A 20,412-nucleotide genomic window follows, 5' to 3' on the forward strand; every position below is an offset into this window, starting at 1 on the left:
CTTAAGTTTTACTAACCCTTTTTTCTAAAATTTTAATACACCATATTTAAATAAAACTTCCATTATTTTCAGTCTAGTGGATGTGTTAGGACAGGAAAGGATACTGCAGATGTGTTGACCCTATTTTTGTTGTTAATTTGTCATGTAAATTTTATGTAATACTTATGTTCTTACCTAGCAACAGTGTGATGTGCAGTTGTAGTCAGGTGCAACAGATACTTCCCTTAGGATTTCACTTGTTTTCAGGTTAAATGACCCACTAATGGTTCAGAAAAAGCTGCGTTGGGAGTTGAGGATATTTCTAGAAACTTTAGTCCCCTCAAAATGGGAATCTGTAGTGAACTATCTGTAACTGCATCCTCACTTTCCTTTATGTAGAGTGAAAAAAAAAAACCAACACGCTTTTACTTCCGAATCCTTTAATTCAAATCCTTTTTTTAAACGCATTAAAAAAACCCAACATTTTAGGCGAAACTGTTCAACAACTTCGTTTTGAAAGTTGTTTGGAATTATGTAACCAAGATCCATTTTTAAGGACACAAGATGCTGTAACTACAGTTTGTACTTCACTTCTGGCGTTTGAATAAAACAAAGCGAATAATCAAGCAGCGGAGAGTTGTCATCTCTAACGTTGTCCCCAGAAATTTAAAATTTTATGGGTGTGTTTATTTTTTTTAAGTCGATCTATATTAAAGAAAAGGTGCTCTGGCGGGCGGGGCGGGGTGCGGCGGCCGCTCCTCCCGGCCGCCAGGGGCGCTGCGGCGCCGAGCGGGGCGGGCCCAGGCGGCAATATGGCGCAGCCGCCGCCCTTCGCCGGGCGCTTCCCGCCGCCGCCGTTCCGGGCCTTCCCGCCGCCGGCGGGGCCCTTCCCGCCGCCCGCCGCGCCCTACCCCGGCCCCGCCGCCCGCCCGGGGCCTTTCGCGGTGACGGCAGCGGCGGCGCCCCCGCCCTTCCTTCTGCCGCCGCTGCCGCCGCCGCAGCCGGCGGGGCCTGAGAGCGACGCGGGGCCGCGGTTCCCGCCGGGCGGCGGCCCCTTCTTCCCGGCGGCTCCGCCGTTCCCGCCGCGGCCGGTGGGTGAGGAGGAGGCGGCGCAGCGGCAGCAGGACGAGCTATGGCTGTCGCAGTTCCTGGGCCGGCGCCGGGCCGCTCCCCCGCCGCCGCCGCCGCCCGCCGCCGCCAGCCCCAGCAGCGCCCGGGAGCTGGCGGTGGAGGCGCTGGGGCGGGTGGCCCGGCTAGCCGCGCTCTGCCGGGCCCTGCGGCGGCGGGAGGCCGAGGGCGACGAGGCGGGCTGGGCCCAGGCGCGGGAGGAGGCGGAGGCGACGCGGCGGGAGCTGCAGGAGGTCGTGCGGCCCCTGAGGGAGCCCGGCTATCGGGACGCGCTGCGAAGGAAGGCCGAGAGGGCGAGGAAGAGGAGGCTGCGCCTGCAGCGGAGGAAGCAAGAAGCCAATGCAGCCAAGGAGGAGGAGGCGGCCCGGGCAGCCGAGCGGGAAGCCAAGATCGACCAGTGGAGGGCCAAGTGCATCCAGGAGGTGGAGGAGAAGAACCGGGTACGGCCCCATCCTGGCTGCAGTGTCACCTCCCGGGAACTCCTGCGCGTCCCTCTGGGGCTCAGGGCAGCGTGTCAGGGCCGGGGGGAGACCTGCTGGTAACGGGCTTACAGCGGGTTGTGCCTGCCCGATGGCACCTGGCTTTGGCCCACGAGGTTCAGTAGGTGCCACTTGGGTGCTGCGTGGGTTTGGCTTGCTTGGAGACACGCTCTTTCCGAGGCCTGCTGCCCTGCTTCTGCCTTAAGAGCCTTGGTGGGCATCTCAGCTTTGCCACGCTCATGTTCTAGGTCTTGCCAGTTGGGATTGAAGCAGTTTCTGAAATTTCAGACGCACGTGGAGGTCTTCCTCTCCGATCCCAAGCTGTCAGCCTGCCTCACGCTGCTCACAGCTACCTTGTGGTGGTCGGCGCCATTTCAGTCACAATAAGCCTTCCCTGTTGGCTTCGTCCTTGTAAAGCTTGTTGTTTGCAAGCTTTTTGGTCTCATCGGGACATAAAATGTCTAAAGCAAAAAAAAAACCCTCAAAGTAGGCTTGCTGGGAAGTGCTACAGGCACCTTTGTGTTGGCTGTTGGCTAAAGAGCTGCCCTTCTGCTGGTGCTAGGTCTGCCTGGGATGGTACAGACCAGCTGTTGGGAAAGGTTTGTGTTCAGACTGGCATGTTAATGGCCTTTAATTGCTGAGCTGTAGAATCGGAATGGTTTATATTTATTGTTAATGTTTTTTCTAACTTTCTGTAGTTAAAGGTTATAGGCTTTATGTATTCTTTAGCCATTTGGCCCAAATTTATGAGTTGGTCAGTATTCTTTTTTGTTTCTTGAAGTCTATCATGTTTTAGCTTTTTCATAAAAAGGCAAGGTTGCATGGTTGACTTAAAAGGCTATGGCTGTGTTAGTGAGAAATAAGATCTCCGGTGCTTTGCTGATGTTTTTGAAAGTACCATTTCATTCTTGTCTACATGGGATATTTCACACATCATGTCTTGGTTTTTTCTTTCTTTCAAAGGAACGAGAACTTAAGGCTGCTGCAGACAGTGTCTTATCTGAAGTACGGAAGAAACAAGCAGACACAAAGAGGATGGTGGACATCCTGCGCGCATTAGAAAAGCTTCGGAAACTGAGAAAGGAGGCCGCTGGCAGGAAAGGTTAATTATAAGATTTTTACCAAACTTTTTTAATTGTGCACGTAGGAAATAAGGTGATGTGCCAGCCCTTTGCTGACTAGCAAGCTTGACAAAACTGTCAGTGATTTTAGTTACATTGTTATCTGAGAATAACTATAAAATGCTGAACACAGTGGTTGCATTCCTACATTTCCAAGCTCTTTCTTAATAGAAGAATTACTCAAGTAAGATAGTTGTTAGCAAGGTTAAGCTCATGTTCCTCTGAGATTTTGCCAGCTCCACTCTCAAGTCTGATGATAGAGCGCCTTCTGAATTTGGAAATTTTAAATTGATTCTCTTTCTGTTCAGGTGTTTGTCCACCCCCCTCAGCAGACGAAGCGTTTGAAAGTCAGGTGGAGAGTCTCAAAACATTGCTCAAAAATCGCACAGAGTTGTATGAAGCTGAAGAGAGAGCATTAAGAGTTATGTTGGAGGGGGAGCAGGAGGAGGAAAGGAAGAGAGAAATGGAAAAGAAACAGAAGAAAGAAAGGGAAAAACTCCTACAGCAGAAACTCGAAATTGATTCCAAGCTCTTTGGGGAGCCAGGTAAATTCTACATGCCATACTCAACAGTAGTTTTCCACCCCCCCATCTCATAGACACTAGGTTTAAAATGCAGACACAAAAATAGTTGAGAAAGAAATCATCCACTGGAGTAATTTATGGTCTGAGGAAAAGATGGAATAAACATAGTGTGCTGTTAACACATGTGATATAAGAACTGTTTAGCTCTTCGGCAAAGACTGCAGTATATCTCAAGACGATTTCATGATGTTTTGCAAGAAGAGGTTGTAGATTAAGCTGAAGTGAGAATAAACAGAATAGATTGAAGACTTCCAGCACCCAACAGATGCTTTGGTCTGCTGATTTGGTAAGTGTGACTTGGGTAATCTGTAAAGATTCCGTGTCCATATGTTCCCCTTGTTTAGAGGATGGAGGCTGGAAAGTTTTGCTAGTCTTAACTTGCCTCTGACAGCTCTGGTAAGGATGAGGAGACATGCAAAACACGTAAATAGTCTTTCATGTACTACACAGGGAAGTGATTTCCAGTTCTAGCTGGGGAGCAGCAAATGAGTTGGCAAATTTGGGATTTCTGAGACTTACTAGAATTGAAGGTCTTTCTGGTTTATTGAATGATTTTTGTCTTTGTGTTTTAACAGATGAATTTCCTCTAGCCCACCTCTTGCAGCCCTTCAGAGAATATTACTTACAAGCAGAGCATTCTGTAGCAGCTCTAATCCAGATCAGGTAAAAACAAAGTCTTTATCTTATTAGCAAAGATGAGAAGTGTTTGTTGAGACTGTAAAGTTATGGTCCATTTTAGTTCGTTAACTTCCAAATATGGTTATGCAATGAATTGTCCTGCTTTTTTTCAGATAAGGATCAAGCTTCTGGCTTGATAGAGTTGTATCCAAGAGCTGCCTGTGTGAGGCAGAGTGCACTTCCATGCATAACGGTTCCCTTTAATAGATTAGTACATATATTTTTCACACTTGTTTTGAAAATCAAGTCTCAGAGTGCAATTTATAGTGTTTTCTGTATTGATCAGTATGGGAAAAATATCTGTGTGGGTATATAATAAATTTTATTGCAAAACTCATACCGGCTCTCCTCTCAGACAACACTTTCTCTGTTAAAGGCATGAATGGGATCAGTACTTGGTGCCAGCTGATCACCCTGAAGGAAGCTGCATCCCTCCAGGATGGGTTCTTCCAAGTCTCCCCACAAATGACACTTGGGCCACTGCTGTCAGATAATTCAGTAATAAATTCTGTTACTGTTGAAAGAATGTTTCATTATAATTGAGTGTATGAGGGGGTCCGAAGAGGAAGGCTCATCCTCTGTTTTGGTAGCCACGTACTGGAATGTCTCAAACTAGAGCATAAGGACTGTTTTTGCCATCTGACTAGCAGGGAGCTACCTGAGCAAGCCCAAAGCTGCTGGGCCTCCCGTGGTATGGAATTACAGTCCCACTGCGAGTTTTTATTAACAAATCTCAATCTTAATAAAGAAACACTGCTGACAAGGGTATCTGTGCCAGTGTTAACATCCTATTTTTAGTGCCTTTTATCTTTATAAGCCTAAATCCATATGATGAAATCTCCAGAAATAAAGAAGTTTAAAAAAAAAAGATCATTAGTAAACATGTTTTTCTTCTTAAATGAAGCATGTCAAGCATCACTGTCAAAATAGTTCTTGTATTTTTGTGTGTAGAAATGAACCTATTACAAGTTTAAACAAATTCTGAAGTACAAACAAGACAGGGTTTTTTCAAGGCTGATTAAAGCAGCTGTTGACATTTTACTTTTGAGGACTAAAACTGGTACCACAGCATGGAAAAAATTCCCAGTTGTGGTGAATTAGGTCAGACAGCCATGAGAATATAAATTTGATGAATTTGGAAAAAAAAAAGTAAAATCTGAAGTCTAACCTACTGTAATCGTTCTTGCCTATATAGCTATTTCTGTATAGGGACAGATCATGTATGTAATACTTGATTAAAAAATGCAGCTCTATTTTGTAAGTTGGTTTTTGTACAGAATAAATAGAGAAAAATTGATTTTTTTTTTTTTTCATTTGAAGCCTTTTTTCTCTGAAGGAGAGATTTATTTTAGTACTTGGCATCCCATATGACTCCAGTGTGGAGAGAATTGCTGGCAAAAGGTTTGTGTGAAGGAACTTCTCCCTCCTACAAGGTGACAGAGGCATCTGATTTCAAAGCCTTCCATATTCTGGACGGTTTGCTTGGAACAGCCGTGGGCCATACGGGTTTGGGGCTTTGCTGGTCTTGTCATGGCATCTTCCCACAGCCGCAGTCACTATTCTTGCTTAGCCTGGTTTTGTGGGAATGGATTTAATCTCTCTAATTCCTTACCTCTTCACATCACAACATCGTGTAGTTCATGGAGGAGGCAACATCAGTTGCCTAAATTCAACACTTGGGCCTTTATATATATAATGTTAATAGTTTCTCATGTGAAGCTTTGCATTGATTTCTGTTGGTAAGAGCACACAAACTAGTAATTTCTGGTAGAGTTAGAATTAATCTGGGTGCACAAGCCTGCAGTTCTGTGTATCACCTACCTAGAGCACCCCAAAATACAGATTACCATGAGGTCCTTGGGGGGGGTGGGGCTTCCAATTTGCATGTTCATGCATCCCCTCCAATCTCATTACTCCGAGACCTATGGCTGGGTCAGATCCTGGCAAAAGTTCAAATAGCATAAAAACAACTGCAGAAATGACACTTTCAGTGCAGGAAACTTAGTGCCTGGAGGTTGCTCTGCTTAGATCGTTAGGCTCCTTATCCCATCAGCACGTCTGACGGGACAGGCTAACTGCTTAAGCTACGATAATCCCAAAACTCTCAGTCACATGCTTGTCTGACACTGCGATAATGTAAAGGTCTGAGCAGTAGACAGCAGGCAGCATAGAAACCATCTGTTCTTCCTGCCTTGCAAGAAGAGCTCCATGATTTCGTCTGATGGTAAGGGTAACTTCATATTATTAATAAAAATAGGACTTGAAAATGCCAGCGGTTGATGTGCGTTTAGGTATATTTTAATCCCTCAAGCTTTCTGTGGTTTATTCTACATATTTGCTCTTGTCTAGTGACGTCTGCGTTAAAATGTTTTATATTTTTAGCGAGGAAGATGTTGAAGCCACAGATGGAAGAGGAATGTTTAAATCTTAACTCATAAAATACATGGAGACAGGGTATTGATTCTTAAAAAAACCTTCATGTATTCAGATTTAAGATTCAAAGTTGACTATAGTATTTCCTACTATTTTTAAGTTTTCAAAAATTATTATAGCCCAGAAGAAAAGAGGGGTTGGCTCTGAGTTTCTGAGACTCGTGTGCATCCTATTCCTTCCCTGCTGCCAGTGCCATTCGGGTTTCTCATGCTTTTAAGGCCCATCCTGACAAGAATTTGTTTTTTGCCAGTCTGTATCTCTGATGTGAAAGTGGGCAGGGCTGGCCTGAGGTCAGAACCCTTGTGGGAATTGCTTTCTGGTGTGAGTTGGTGTTTACGACTGACCCTCTTTAATTTTTGTCTTGTAGCTTTTTTGTTCTCAGCACTTCTCACCCCAACGTACTTCTTTTTTTCTGAGTAGTGATTTTGGGAATTAACACTTGTGGGAGCCTTTCTCGGAGTACAGTATTTATGCAGTGAAATACAGTGAGATGCAGTACTGTAATCTCTATATTTTCTTCCTCGTGGCTTCAGATGCATTTTCTGCCCATCCTCATCCCTTAAAGTGGTATTTAAAACCAAGTAAAGCCATTCTAGGGGACGAACAACCAAATATTCTTTTCCTTTGCACCTTTGTACGACACAGCTTTTGGGAAGAGCTTGATTTACAGCATAAGCTGCAAGGAGTGTCCATCCCTCCTGCAGGCACGGCCACGCAGAGGAGTTGGAGAAAGCTGGGGGAAGGCGGCTTTGCTTACGGATGTTTTCACACGTTGTCTTTGTCAGTGCTGACGTGAATTGTAATTTAGGCTGAGCCCTCTTAGACTGGGGAGCAGATGGCCTGGCTCTGTGCAGGCTCCCCACACGTTGCGTGTGTCGCGTGTTAGCAGCAGTACATGTGCGGGAGCCGCAGAGCTGGTTGGGGCTCTGCTCGCGCTACAGCCCTGGGTATTAACAGCTCCTGGCGTAAGCAGGCGAGCAACAACTCCTGTAATTCTGAGAAAAACAACTGAATTGAACCATATGATGGTGCGTGTCACTCTTCCTCTGTGATCTAGAGGCAGTTTGTTAGTCCTTTGCTCACATAAGAAATGACTTTGAATACCATTTCCCATTAAACTCTTATTTTTGCATTAAACAGGCAGCTTTTTCTTCCTTGTGTACTTTCATCTGCTTATTTTCTTTTGTAGAGTGTTTATCTTCACTGTCATAGAAGCCATTTCTTTTTAAAGGAAAAAAAAATAATCGGTAGCAGCACTTAGGGGTGTCACGGGAAGTATTTACTGTTTGTCTTGAGGGTGACTGCTAAGGACTTCAGGATAAACAGGCACAGGCTGCAGGTACCAGAACTTGGTGGAAGATTGACCATCAGCTCTTGCCAATTGACAGTGTATAAAGGAAATTATTTTCCACACTGTCATCGCTGAGAAACTGGGGACTTGAGGCTTCATGCAGCATGGAGTGGTTTTGTATTAAACCAAGACTTTTATCCAGAGCTGATGGCTACGCTACTGCAGTAATATTTTCCATGCCACCATTCCCAGTTCATCAGAAATTTTTCTCTCTTTCTCAGTAAGCTGCTGCAGCGCTGGAGGAGCTGCCCTTGCCCCATCTCCCCTGGGGCTGCTTTGTGTGATGGCTTTGCAGCACATGGCTACATGCATGAGCTCCATGACCACGGATGCTCTTGGGTCCTGCAGAGAGAGGGAGGACCTCTGAGGTGTCCTCCCTGGCTGCAATTTCTTGCTCTGTAACTGGAAAAAGTGCTCGGTCTGTCCCCGGCTTGGGAAAAGGAGTGTGTGATGGGCAGTGGAGGGAGGGAGAGGCAGGATGAGGGATGGAAGGCACAGGGGCATGCACAGAGGTGGAAATGGAGGAGCAGAACACTCAGGACCTCTGCCAAATGAAGCTGTCAGCTTGGTCAGGTCCTGCTGGATCAAGCTCAGAATAGCAAGGTTAGTTCGGACAAATCTCCTTGGTGTCAGTAATTAAGAGCGTGGATTGCAGACAGCAGGTTTTACTCGTCTGGCTACATCTCTAAGGGCTACATTCCTTTTGCCAGTGTCTCTTGAAATAACTCATCTTTCTCCCACCCAACTGAAAAGATGCTAGTCCTGGCTTTTATGGTTTTGTTTCATCCCTTCCTCTGGCAGTAAGAAATGAGGCAGCAGTGATGAGCTACCTGGATGAAGTTCCTTTCCGGATGGCCAGGAGCCTTGACGGGGACTCAGGGGGAGAAAACCCTTTAATCACTGCCCCGGCCATCGAGCTCCCTGACTGCGCTGACATCCTCATGAGCACCATGGTGAGTCAGCTCTGCTTGCGTCCGCACCCGGATTCGCTTCTGGGGGGACGCTCAAGGGGATGTCAGCAGTGTTTGCCTTTTCTTGTGAAGGAAGGGAAACCTCTCCTCCTGACTGATCCTCTTAACTGGCTGGTTTGCAGCTGGAGTGGGAGGAGGTGAGGACGATTCATGGTGGGTGTGAGTGAGGAAGGGGTTGGTTTGGAGCTGGTTTTTTTTAATCCTGTCCAAGCAGGAGGGTTGGGTCTTTCTGGGATAGGAAGACAAACTTCAGGCTCTGCTCTGGGATTGTTTTCTACTCTGGAATTGTCACCATCTCATTTATTAATAATATTTATTAAATATTTATTAATAAATCTAACAGATGTAAGCAGGCAACACTGCCTGTGCTGGTGTCATGGTTTAACCTCAGCCAGCAACTAGGCACCATGCAGCTGCTTGCTCACTCCTACTCCCTGCAGTGGGATAGGGATAATTGGAAAAAAAAAAAAAAAAAAAGGTAAAACCTGAGGGTTGAAATAAGAACAGTTTAATGACTAAACCAAAACAAAATATAATAATGATAATAGTTATTAGTGAAAATTAATATAGCAAAAATAGAGAAATAAACCCAAGAAAAGACAAGTGCTGCACAACACAATTGCTCACCACCCGCTGACCGATGCACAGCCAGGTCCCAAGCAGTGATCTCCTGGTCCCAGCCAACACTCCCAGTTTCTATACTGAACGCTACATTCTATGATATGGAAAAGCCTTTTGGCTAGTTTGGGTCAGCTCTCCTGGCCATGCTCCGTCCCAGCTTCTTGGGCACCTGCTTGCTGGCAGAGCATGGGAAACTGAAAAATCCTTTACTTAGGATAAGCACTACCTAGCAACAACTGAAGCATGGGTGTGTTATCAGCATTATTCTCACACAAAATCCAAAACACACTGTACCAGCTACTAAAAGAAAATTAACTCTATCCCAACTGAAACAGGACAGCTGGCAACATAGATAGATAGATAGATAGATAGATAGATAGATAGATAGATAAAAACCATCTTGTGGCACTGTCATCTTCCACACTGCTCAGACCTAAACTGCTTTTGAATCTACACCTATTACTTTAACCGCTTTGTCTGCAATTTTAAAGCCCGGCATAGCAATTCAAAGGAGCTATTTGTACTCTCAAAGGGGTTTGGAAGCCCTTCCCTGTACATTGGCACTGAAAGCATGGAGCTGACTCTCTGGGCTTATGTGTAGTGCTAGCACAGCTCCAATTGAAGATAATTTCAGAAATACTTTGTGTGTTCAGCCTTAAACAGTCTCACCCGTAGATGGGGTCAGTGCACTTCATGGGGGAAGGCGAGCTGGGCGATCCCAAACAGCCTCCGCTCCCTCCTGGTGATGGGTGAACCAGCAGTAAACCCCACATCTGGCTTTTTTCTAGCTCAGCCTTGCTCATCCCTCCCCTCAAAAATGACACATCTCAAATCCGCGGGACGTGTTTAACATGAAGAGTCGTCACGTTGTTCATTTTAAGCAATTTCTCTAACGTAAATTTAAATGCACACGGGTTTTGCCACCCGTGTAAAGGCAGGTGATGGTCTGCATCCCCGTGGACCAGCTGAGGTGGTTCACCACCCTGTCCTATCCCGGGAAACCCCCAGCCCTGGGTTTCTCCTTGGTCAGGCACATGTCGGTGCTCCCCGCCAAGGCCGAGTGATTGCGCTGGTGGCCTGACTGATCCTTGTCGAGGCACGTGGTGGTGTTTTCCTCGGGGAGGCTGGTTTGGGTCCACAGCTGACAAGTGGCAGGGTGCAGTAAAAACAGCATTCCTGGGCTGTGAATGTACTTGTCTGCCTGTCCGGAGGAGACCTTCTTTGGAGAGCTCTGGGACAGGCAAGGCTTATTTGTTCCAGGAAAACCCTCAGATTTCAGTCTCAAACATGCTTATATTTTAAGCTGGAGTACATGGAAATGACGACTCTGTTCTGGAACAGCCTGAGCCCCCAGTGCCACGGGAGATGCCCACGGCCAGTCTTCCCTCTGCTCAAGGTGGCATCTCCCCCTGTGGTGGCTCCCGAGCCGCCATGCCTGAGGTGGCTTTTCCAGGTGACACTAATGGGTGCTGTCCCCTTCCACAGTAGCCAAACTGACACAAAACTGCCTCCAAGCGTAAAACGCCTACCAAAAGAATGGTAGCTACAACTCAAAATAGTAATAACTTCATAGACAGGTTTTTTTCAGGTATAAATTTTGAGATTCCCTATAGGGATGAGGCTGGCACTGCCCAATCCTACAGCCCTAGTCTCTGCATCCAGCCCTGATGCTCGGGGAAGTAGGAGCCAACATGGGAAGGATGCGGCCCTCAAGGTGCCCTCATGAGGCGTGTGGTTTGCTCTGTGCCACATGGCCTGGTTTCAGATGCCCTCAACAGCTGCATCTTGCTCTTCTGCAGCACGACTTCTCGCTGGAAAGAAAAGTGCTTTACTGGGTCGAGGTGGCCTCTCAGCAGCAAACCCCCCGACATCGGGTCACCTCCGAAGTCATCCCCACGGCTCCGCCATGCTGGCTGCTGCTGGTGGACCCCGCTGACAGCTACGGGGGGAGACCACGGGACGGGGCGGTGCGGCGCTGCATCAGCATGAGCGCTGCCAACAGCAGCTATGGGCACACCAAGGGCAGAGGTGCCTTGTCCGACACCGAGAGTGAGATCCAGCACTCGGAGGAGGATGAGTACGAGGAGGACGACGAGTACTCCTCGACCTCCTGGGAAGAGAATGACAAGGATGAAAAGGTTTCCAGGAGGAGAAACACTGGGAGAGGTTTGAGTCTGCATCCCGACTTTTACCAGGCCCGACCAAAGACATCGCCTGGCTTGCTGGAGCCCTTGCCAGATAATGGTGGCTGCAACCCTGCCAGCCCAGACCTGAGCAAGCAGAGAAGATCCATGGTGATATTTAACAACATGAAGAATGAGCTGGAAGCGGCCAGAAGGAAGCTGGCTGCTTTGGTGCATCCTTTGAATAGAGCTGCTGTGATGAGGAGAGGGGTCCCCGTGCCACGGCTGCTCCCCCCGCGCCGCCGCACCAGCCGCAGTGTCAAGTACGGGCCAGCCCCAGACGTGTCCCATCTGGGGACCTTGGTGCCAGCTCCTCCGGCCACGGCCGCACCGATCCCCCCGATCAAACGGCATAAGCCCACAGTCCCGGTAAGGTGTTTCCTTTTGGTAGCCCTTTGCTTGTTGTTGAGACAGGAGGGAGGTGGAGGGAGTCAAATAGGTCCCATTTGCTGGGGTCTGACCAGCAAAATGGAACCAAAATGGGGCTTTGGGAACACTAAATCCATGAGAAATTGCTGACGACTTCATAGCAAGTGAAGGTAGGCGGGGTTTTTTCTGCCAGAGTTTAAAGGCAAGCTTTCTGAGAGTGCATTTACTTGCTCTGTCCTAGCCAAAACTTACCAACGAGCAAGGCATCTTATTTGAATTTCAACTGAAACACTAAAAAGAAAAGTGAAATAAGTTTTTTTCACTTTCATTTCAATTTTTTCCCCCTCTAACAGTTATAAATGGGGCTTATGGGGAAATGCCCCCTTACAGCTGTCATGTCTTCTCTAGGAAACTTTGGACTTTGTAGTCCTACTAGAAATAGATCATCTAGTGAGAGAAGCAGTGATGTGAACTGGTGGAGTAAGTATTCTTTTGCCACCTTAAATCTGAATTGCACCATGTTTTTTAAGAAACCACATATCATCCAGATACTTGGGAGATGTAGGAGATTAATTACTGAAAACCTGCAATTAAACCATTGGACACATGAAAGGCTGGGTTATTTATATGTAGCTGCATTAGACGTAGGGTAATTAAGGAAAGATTAAATGCCCATTTGTATTTGGACATGGCCCACCCTGCTCAGCTGCTGTTAGACATGCATCCCACTGAGTGCTAAAGCTGCAGGAGCATGCATGTGCAAGGTCATTTCTGGAGATGGCTTTGTAACAGAAACTTAAGTACATCTGATAAACATCACAGGTACAAATGGGGCGTCAGGGGAGCATCCTCTGCCCAGGCCGCGGCATCGGGTGTCCTAGGCAGCGCTGCTTCTCCCATGGCTGGTCAGGGACAAGCATGGCATTTATTGCTAGGGACATGACCAGGATTCCCAGGGAAAGGAAGCTGCTCTTGTTTGCTTTGCCCCATGAACCCTCTTGAGCACTGTTTTCTCTGATCTATATCTATAACTGAGCCTGGATTTAATTAAGTCCAGTCTCCTTTGATGCCCAAGGGGGTTTGTTCCATGTATGGGAATTTTCCTCTTCTGGAGAGAGCAAGGTAACTGCGGGCATTTGAAAGCATTGCTTCAGCCTGGGTTGTTTAATATCATTTCCTGAGCTGGAGCAAGAAGACCATCTGCTGTTTTTTTTTTTTCTTGCAGTCCCTCAGCCCCTACGCCTGCCTCCCCCCTGCCTCCACGCCTGCGCAACCTCTCGGCTCCCACAGATCCCAGTCGGATTCGGCAGCTGACCTGCTCTCAGCACTGAGCCAAGAGGAGCGAGACCTCATCGAGCCTGTTATAGCCTTGGGCTACCCCCCCCACAAAGCCATCCTCACCCTCCAGAAGACTGGAAGGCAAAGCCTAAGTCAGGTTGGTGGAGCTGGCATGGCACCGCAGAAAGCTTTTGGTAAAGAAAAACTTGATTTTCATGGAGAAAAGGATGGCTGTCTTGCTTGGGGTGGACTTCTGATGGCCTTGGGTTTCCCACTTTGGTATCAGACCTCAGTTGGCAGGATTTTCCATGAGATCACACATTTGCACTTTTGCTGTAATAAAATAGCAATGAGTCGCTCTCAGCTTTTCAGCAAGTAATAACGTCCGGGTAACGTTATCTGTTCAATCTGTTGTATGGAGCATGGTGTCCTTTTGAAGTATAAATTTTCCCCCCGTATATGGAAACTTTTTGCACATCATTTTTTCCTGGCTGTTAGATTCGTATGATTATTGCCATGGCTCATCCTGTCAGAGCTGGACTGTACAAATACCTCAGAGATTTGTCTGGGCTGTCTCCAAAACACAACTTCCCCATGTTGGAGCAACCAGGGTCTCCATGCAGGCATTGTGGCTGGGTCCCAGAGCTCTTTTCCTGAGGAACCCTCTATGATAACCTGGAATTTATTGAAAATAATTAACATACAAGCTCTTCCTACCCCTTGTATCTGAGTACATCTCAGCCCGCTGTGCTGCATCCTGATTCCCAAGGTCTCTGCTTGTCCAGACAAACCCTTTCGTGGTCCAGGTGGGCTCCGAGCATCTGTGCTATGAGGGATGCTGCTGGCTCTGACCCTCTGGCGTGGCAAGCTTGGGGCTGGACCTGCCCATCCCAGTGGAGGATTTAACAGGGCTAAATTATACAAGTAGCTCTTACAGAGAGAGAAGGGGCTTAATCGCAGCTTAGCAAGAAGGATGTCCACCAGGCTGTCATGCCAGGGAGCAGGAGCAGCCCCTGGGCAGAGGTGTGAGCAGGAATGGCACTGAGCAGCCACCAGTCTCCTTCCTGTGCTCCCGGGGAGCTGCCTGTGCTGTGTGGGCCAGCTCTTACCCGTCTGGTCGGTGCACAAAGCTGCTCTGCAGCTGAGTCATCCTGCAGCTTCTGGCTCCCTCCTGAGTCAGCCCCGGCTGGACCAGCCTCCCCAGATGCTCGCTGGTGTTTTAGGCGATCGTTGCTGCAAGCCAAGGTGGGAAGGGAAACTTCATTTCTTCAATTCATAAAGGTTTCATCTAGGCAGAGAGAGATGGGCAGAGCCCAGCCCACGCTCTTTGCATGCAAGGATGTTTGGGAGCAACTGCTGTCTCAAAATGAAGGAGCAGCACATCTTATTAAGGATGGAAGTGGGTACAGTCTGCTCCCTTCTGTGTAAACACAGGGACTCCCATCCTCTTGGAGAGGTGCTTAATGCACCAAAATACACAATCTGCCCTACATTCTGTGCCTTCTTCAATAGAAGTTCCAACCTTTCTCATTTATGCACAATACAGCCAAAATAAAATGTAAGGCATAGCCCTTCGTGCGTCTCTTACAAGTACAAAACTGCCAAGTTAGACTAAAACTTCCTAGAAAATATGCTTCAACTCAAGTTAAAAACAAGAACTGTGGGTGCTCTTCATTGCTTGCTGGTGTCACACGGGGTTTCAGTGTGTGACGATGACAGCTTCAGCCATGAAGATTGATTGTAGTACCAGATGGTAGCCAAAAATTGCTCAATTTCTTTGCAGTGTCAAGTCAATCTGGCAGAGCCCACCCTGGGGAAGGCAAGTCTGCTGCCTTAAAGAGGCGATGCCTTCTCAATTTTGGTGGAAGAACCTCTCTAAAAGGCTCAAGCAGGGTGAGCTGTCCCAGCGCGCTAGAGGTTCATCATCTAGGATGTCATGGGCAAGGGCTAAACCAAAAATACATCATTACGTCTTGATCAATAATCATTGATCGATCAAAAATGCATCATTGATCCACGGAGCTCTCAATGTGTGTGTGAGAAGCAACAAATGGCTGCGGCTGGTCAACATCCATCTCCACAAATAGCCACGGGGTTCAGAGCAGGGTGTTCACCGTGAGATGCAGCGTTCTGCACCAGCCCCCTCCTGGCCGTGTGCAGGTGGGGACCCTCTTCCTATGGACTGCTGGATTCTTATGAAGTTAATAATACAGTAAAATACATGTTCATCTGTGCTTCTATAATGTGGTCCTGGCCCTTTCCTCCTCCAAAAGAACGTGTTGTCTTACCCCAAACAACAAATCGAGATCTTCAGCGCTTCCTGCAAGCCCTGCGTCAGCCATCCCCACTGGTGGTGGCTCCCTGAGCCTCTCTGATGCTTACAGAAATTGCCTCCTTGGTGGTGGTGCTTGCAGCAGTGAGTTGAACAGGGCTGTCTGCTGTGGTGCTGGCTGGGGTCTCCCTGTTCCCCCAGAGAGCCTCTGTCCCTGGAAGCTCAGCACCCAGTACCCCACCAGGTTTCTGCATCCCTGGCTTGAACCCTGCTGCAAGACTGGGGAGATGTTTACCCTGTTCCTCCACGATGAAATCATCATTTGGGTCTTTGGTGGTGTTTGCTCATGGTTTTTTTCTGTGCTGGTCCAGGTGGGTTGGTGAGATGGTTGGTGGTAAGGCTTTGCTCTTATTAAGCAGGCAATCGTTGGAGCACCTGAGGTGGGGACCTCATGGGGCCGGACCTTTCCGATGGGAGCCAGCCAAAGTGGTATAGGGATGTGGAAGATAAAAACCCACCGGAGAGGGAGTTTCCTTTACATCACTGTATATGCTCATCTTTGATGTGAAAAGCTAGATTGCCACACATAACATCAAGTAGCAGCAAATGAAGGAAGAGAGAAATCAGCAGGTTACTGATCTACCAGAGCCTGGAGGTCTCTTCCCACACTAGCAGTTCATGACGAGGTAATTGGGTTGTCCGGGTGGTGGATAAAGCTGAGCTCTCCAGGGGTGCCTGTGCTGGAGGAACTTCACAGCTCAGCATTGTGAGGAGCCTCCTTGAGAGCTGCCAGGGGAGAAGGAGCTTTAGGAAGGCAGCAGCACCTCCTCCTCCTCCTCCCCAGTGAGCAGTGAGGCCAGTTCCAGACTCAGGGGTTTAACAGGTCATAGTATTTAAAAACCTGTTTTTGTTTAGTCTTGAGGATATATATATATTATTTTTTTAATGATAAAAATCATTGAGTTGACAACGGTACCGATTTCATGCTGGGCTTGAACAGGCTGCCAGGACTGTCTGTGCTCTGCCGTGAGCACGGCAAGCGACTGTCCCTGCTGCAACAGGGCAAGAAACTACAGCAGTGATCTGTGGTTTTTAGTTAGTAAGGTGACGAGAAAAATAAAAACAGGTTAGGAATGCCAATGACAAGTGACTATCTCATTTTTAACTTAAAAAGCTGCTCCTTAAGGCTGACGTTTCTTAAAATCCTTACTCTGCTGTTGAGCCAAACTAGATCAACTCAACATTTGAGGGACTTTTTTGGCTTTTTCATGTTTTATGGTCTTTTACTAAATACTTCTCCTTGGCTACAGCGATGCTTGGGAGGGTGGAGGTCGGTGCTGGTGGATCTAGGGAGATATGAATCAGCTTCTCCTTGGATGAAGATGGCACGGCTTCAGGGAGACCTGTGGGATGTTTTTATTCCCCCTGCTATTGTATAGCTCATTTATTATTGCTTGTCCCATATGTTTTTGGACAGTGAACGATTCTCGTGGTATTTAAAAGATACCGCTGGGAATAGTGCTGTCAGCACTCCAAGAACAATGAGGAAAGCCAAAAATAACTGTTTACTTTCAGTAATGACAGCACACGAGTCTCCCCTGGGGTGGGTTTTGTGCTCAGACCCTGAAGTGAACCCGCAGGCCCCCGAACCCCGGCGCATCAAAGGGATACTGGCTCAGCCGAGGGTAGGCATCTCACCGGGACAGGCTCTGCCTCACCCCACAGCCTGGAGGCCACCGCTGTGTGTCTCAGATGATTCAGATGTTTGCTCCTCGTCCTTCTTCTACCTTGTTCCCGTTCCCACCCTGGGAGCCTGAGGGCGACCAAGATGTTTTCTTCTCCTGGTGGAGTCTTGCTGACGGACCGCCCTGACTGATCATCAGACGGGAACCAGCAGAACAGTGGTGGCCCAGGTCCTCCCCATGAGCATGTGCCTGGGAGGTGACAAGGTGGGCTCCTGAGTGTACTCACTCACCACGCCTGCAGGGTTGGATTAACCCCTGTTGTCTTCTTCCGCAGTTCCTGAGCTACCTGGGTGCCTGTGACCGGCTGCTGAAGCAGGGCTACGAGGAAGGCCAGGTGGAGGAGGCCATGGAAATGTTCCAGTACTCGGAGAAGAAGGTCAGAGCAGAGTGGCACAGCCCAGCCCTTTGTGCTGCATCCTCCGGGCTCGCTTTTCCAGTGGGCTGCACAGTCCCCTCCTCCTCCTCCGCCACCCCTCGCGCAATCTCCCGGCAGGTCAGACCCATTGCCCTGCGAGCAGTGAGCCCACACTTGCAGCAGACCCCCGGGGAAGTGTCACCATAAGGGGCCCTCTCCATTGCTCTTCTCCATCCACCCTCTCACTCCGCCACACAAGCACGATGCTCCCTCAGCCCCTGCGCAGGGAATCCTACACCCCGAGCCCACTGTCACCTGTGCTCGCCACCTCCCTCCTGGCTCCCCCTTTGCATTCTCCCCCCAGGGCGAAGAACCATGGTGGCATGCTGGGTGTTGGTCTCCATCATCACTCTCCTCCTGGGGATAATGAAGAGCCTGGCGGGGGGCAGAACTGCTTGAAATTTGGGCTGGGGGGTGTTTGACGTGATGCTTATAGCACGTAGTATTGTCGGCTCACCGCTCCTTTGGGCTGTGGCAGCAGGAGGACGCTTGGGTCTCGGTGTCAGGCAGGGGGTTATTTATTGAGGACACGGCTCCAGGAGATGTTGTGGTGCTGGGGCCCAGCCTGAGCAAGGAGGGAAGCAGGACAAATTAATTCCAGCTTGCACTCACTGCCTCTCCCCAGTCTCTTAATAATGCAGGCAAACACTTGCGTGGAATTTGTATTAAACTTTATAAGGAATAAGTGAAGCTAGAGGCTGACTTTTTAAAATATTTCTTATTTTAAAAGTTGATGTAAAAGCACACTTTTAAATGCTAGCTCTGGTATGCATGCCCTCGCCCTGCTGTTGGAGTGCCCTTCACCAGTAATACAACCCGGCCAGGTCGTTTGGCTGCAGCCTCGTCACCCAACACTCTTCCTGCTGCAATGCTACGATAAATCTATCCTTAAAACCCCATGATAACATCACTCCTTTCTCTTCCTTCTTCCTCCAGGCAGCTGAATTCTTGCATTTGTTAGCCCAGTTTAACGATATGGGTTTCCAGCAAAATGAAATCAAAGAAGTTCTTTTGCTTTGTGGGAATCAGAGGGAGAAGGCGCTGGAAGAGCTCGTGATGAAAACCCAGTGACCAGTGTTCTGGACCTCAGTCACAGCTTCCCCTCTCCAGACCAGACCTCCAAAGGACTCGGGTGGGTCGGTGGGCGCTTATCCTTCTGCTGCTCCATCCCCTCCCCGAGCAGCACGGCTCAGCGGGCACAAACCTTTGAAGCACTGGCTTGGTGTCTCATCATTTTGCGGACATCCATCATAAGCATGTTATCACTGCACTAAGGCAAAGGCTTTATAGCAGGAGTGTTTATCTCTTCACCCACACATCTCCACCCTTGGTCATCTCAGTTGTTTAGATTAGATGCAATAAGATCCAAACTGCCTTTGGCTTAGATTTTGCAAAACCCAAACCACACTTTGCTCCCTCCACCTGGGGTGATGGATGTGTTTTCAACTACAATCAGATGTGGATTCTTAAAAGATTTTATAAACCAACAGAAGAGATTGTTTTCATAAAAACTGAAAGCTCCTGCAGAAACATTTGTCAGTCCTTGCTTGGGAAGAGTCTCATGACTGAGTCATGGTTGAATATTGTAATTGAAATCCAGTCCGATCACATTAACTTCTTTTAAACCAGAAACTTGAGAAAAATACACAATTCAGTGAGGGTAAGGGTAGAAAACAGACTGCCCTTGCTTTAGAAATATGTGAAGTTTATCCAGTGCAATGAAAAGTGGCTTATGCAAGGGTTTGTGCTTGGGGAATTTTATGAAATCAGAACAGAGAGATGGGGAATGGTTCGGATGCCCTTGTGCTCTGCCCAAATCTGGAAAATTCAGGGGATAGTTCCCTAAACTGTGGAGACAGTGGCTCCAGATGAAGTTAAGCATGAATGTCAAGAGTCAGGAAGATCTGGATGCCCGGGGTAATTTTTATATATAACTGAAGGATAGAGATTCAGATCACCTTATGGGACATGTCTTGTGGCTTGGCAGTGGAACAGCGGACAGTGTTTTCATGTAAAAAATATACTGGTTTCCTGTGAATTAGATACAGATGTAATTTCTTTGAGTAAAGATGGTTGGAGGGGTTCTTCTGAAATGTATTTGTGTCTTTTCCTGTGAAAATGCCAACTGGCACAACCTAGCAGAGAAAATCCTTAATTAGTCGTATTAGTACCATTTTTCCATTGTATCCTTCCAAACGATCTCCCAGCCCAATGTACTGCCATCACATTAAAACACTGTGTCCCTGTATCTCTAGGTAGGTGCCAAACACCATCAGGAGGGTACAGCCCTCCATGACTGCCTTCATCCTCGCCTGGATGCAGCAAGGAAACTTGGCATCCAGGTTTTGGTGGACTTGACCCCTCCATACCCAAGGATGTTTCATACCTGCTCATCTTTAATGGCACTGAAAAGGAAAATATGGCACCTTGTATGGCCAAAGGAGATATTCATGAGGAGCTCTTCTTGGAGCTCCCAGCCCTATTTTTCCTCCAGCTTTCCCTTGGTTATACAAGCTTTTATTTTTGATACAGCCCTTATAAGGCAAGTCCATTCTACAGACAGCTTTTCGTTACGTTCATCCTTGCCAAGATGATGTCACCTTAAAAAAGAAACTTGCAAAAGGTTAAACTGTGATTAGATAGATCGCTTTGCCTCGCACTGTAATCTTTGGCGGAGTAAACAGCATGAAGATTGAAAGGGGAAGATAACGGTGCTGCGCTGGTGCCAGTAAGGCATAACACTGAGGGCTAAATTCTGGTGGAGTGAAGCACATTTTCAGCATCGTGCCCACTCACTGTGCATGT

At 47.8% G+C, this 20,412-nt stretch overlaps 2 protein-coding genes across 3 annotated transcripts; both read left to right on the forward strand.

Annotated features, from left to right (window-relative positions):
- The first annotated feature begins 778 nt into the window (after positions 1 to 778).
- PDCD7 (programmed cell death 7) lies at positions 779 to 4,735 on the forward strand. 2 transcript variants are annotated; one of them, XM_074917574.1, is made up of 5 exons: positions 779 to 1,547; positions 2,550 to 2,688; positions 3,016 to 3,252; positions 3,867 to 3,954; positions 4,346 to 4,735. In XM_074917574.1, exons 1-5 carry the CDS (start codon positions 792 to 794, stop codon positions 4,461 to 4,463), a joined length of 1,338 nt encoding a protein of 445 aa, XP_074773675.1. In that variant the 5' UTR covers positions 779 to 791; the 3' UTR covers positions 4,464 to 4,735. The 2 variants fall into 2 exon arrangements, with proteins under 2 accessions (XP_074773675.1, XP_074773676.1); XM_074917575.1 differs by lacking the exon at positions 4,346 to 4,735 and adding an exon at positions 4,083 to 4,280.
- Positions 4,736 to 6,096: 1,361 nt separating this feature from the next.
- UBAP1L (ubiquitin associated protein 1 like) lies at positions 6,097 to 19,683 on the forward strand. The gene is made up of 6 exons (XM_074917287.1): positions 6,097 to 6,193; positions 8,555 to 8,706; positions 11,145 to 11,897; positions 13,123 to 13,332; positions 17,467 to 17,568; positions 18,544 to 19,683. The coding sequence occupies exons 1-6, from the start codon at positions 6,178 to 6,180 to the stop codon at positions 18,676 to 18,678; spliced, it is 1,368 nt and encodes a 455-aa protein (XP_074773388.1). The 5' UTR covers positions 6,097 to 6,177; the 3' UTR covers positions 18,679 to 19,683.
- The last annotated feature ends 729 nt before the right edge of the window (positions 19,684 to 20,412 follow it).

This window comes from Athene noctua, chromosome 13, assembly GCF_965140245.1.
Source record: "Athene noctua chromosome 13, bAthNoc1.hap1.1, whole genome shotgun sequence".
In the NCBI taxonomy this organism is placed as follows: Eukaryota; Metazoa; Chordata; class Aves; order Strigiformes; family Strigidae; genus Athene; species Athene noctua.

Coding starts and splice junctions, on each gene's coding strand:
- PDCD7 (XM_074917574.1), top strand. CDS start 792: ATGGCGCAGCCGCCGCCCTTCGCCGGGCGCTTCCCGCCGCCGCCGTTC. Junction 1,548..2,549: donor AGGTGGAGGAGAAGAACCGG/GTACGGCCCCAT, acceptor TTTCTTTCAAAG/GAACGAGAACTTAAGGCTGC. Junction 3,253..3,866: donor CAAGCTCTTTGGGGAGCCAG/GTAAATTCTACA, acceptor GTGTTTTAACAG/ATGAATTTCCTCTAGCCCAC.
- UBAP1L (XM_074917287.1), top strand. Junction 8,707..11,144: donor ACATCCTCATGAGCACCATG/GTGAGTCAGCTC, acceptor GCTCTTCTGCAG/CACGACTTCTCGCTGGAAAG. Junction 11,898..13,122: donor GGCATAAGCCCACAGTCCCG/GTAAGGTGTTTC, acceptor TTTTTCTTGCAG/TCCCTCAGCCCCTACGCCTG.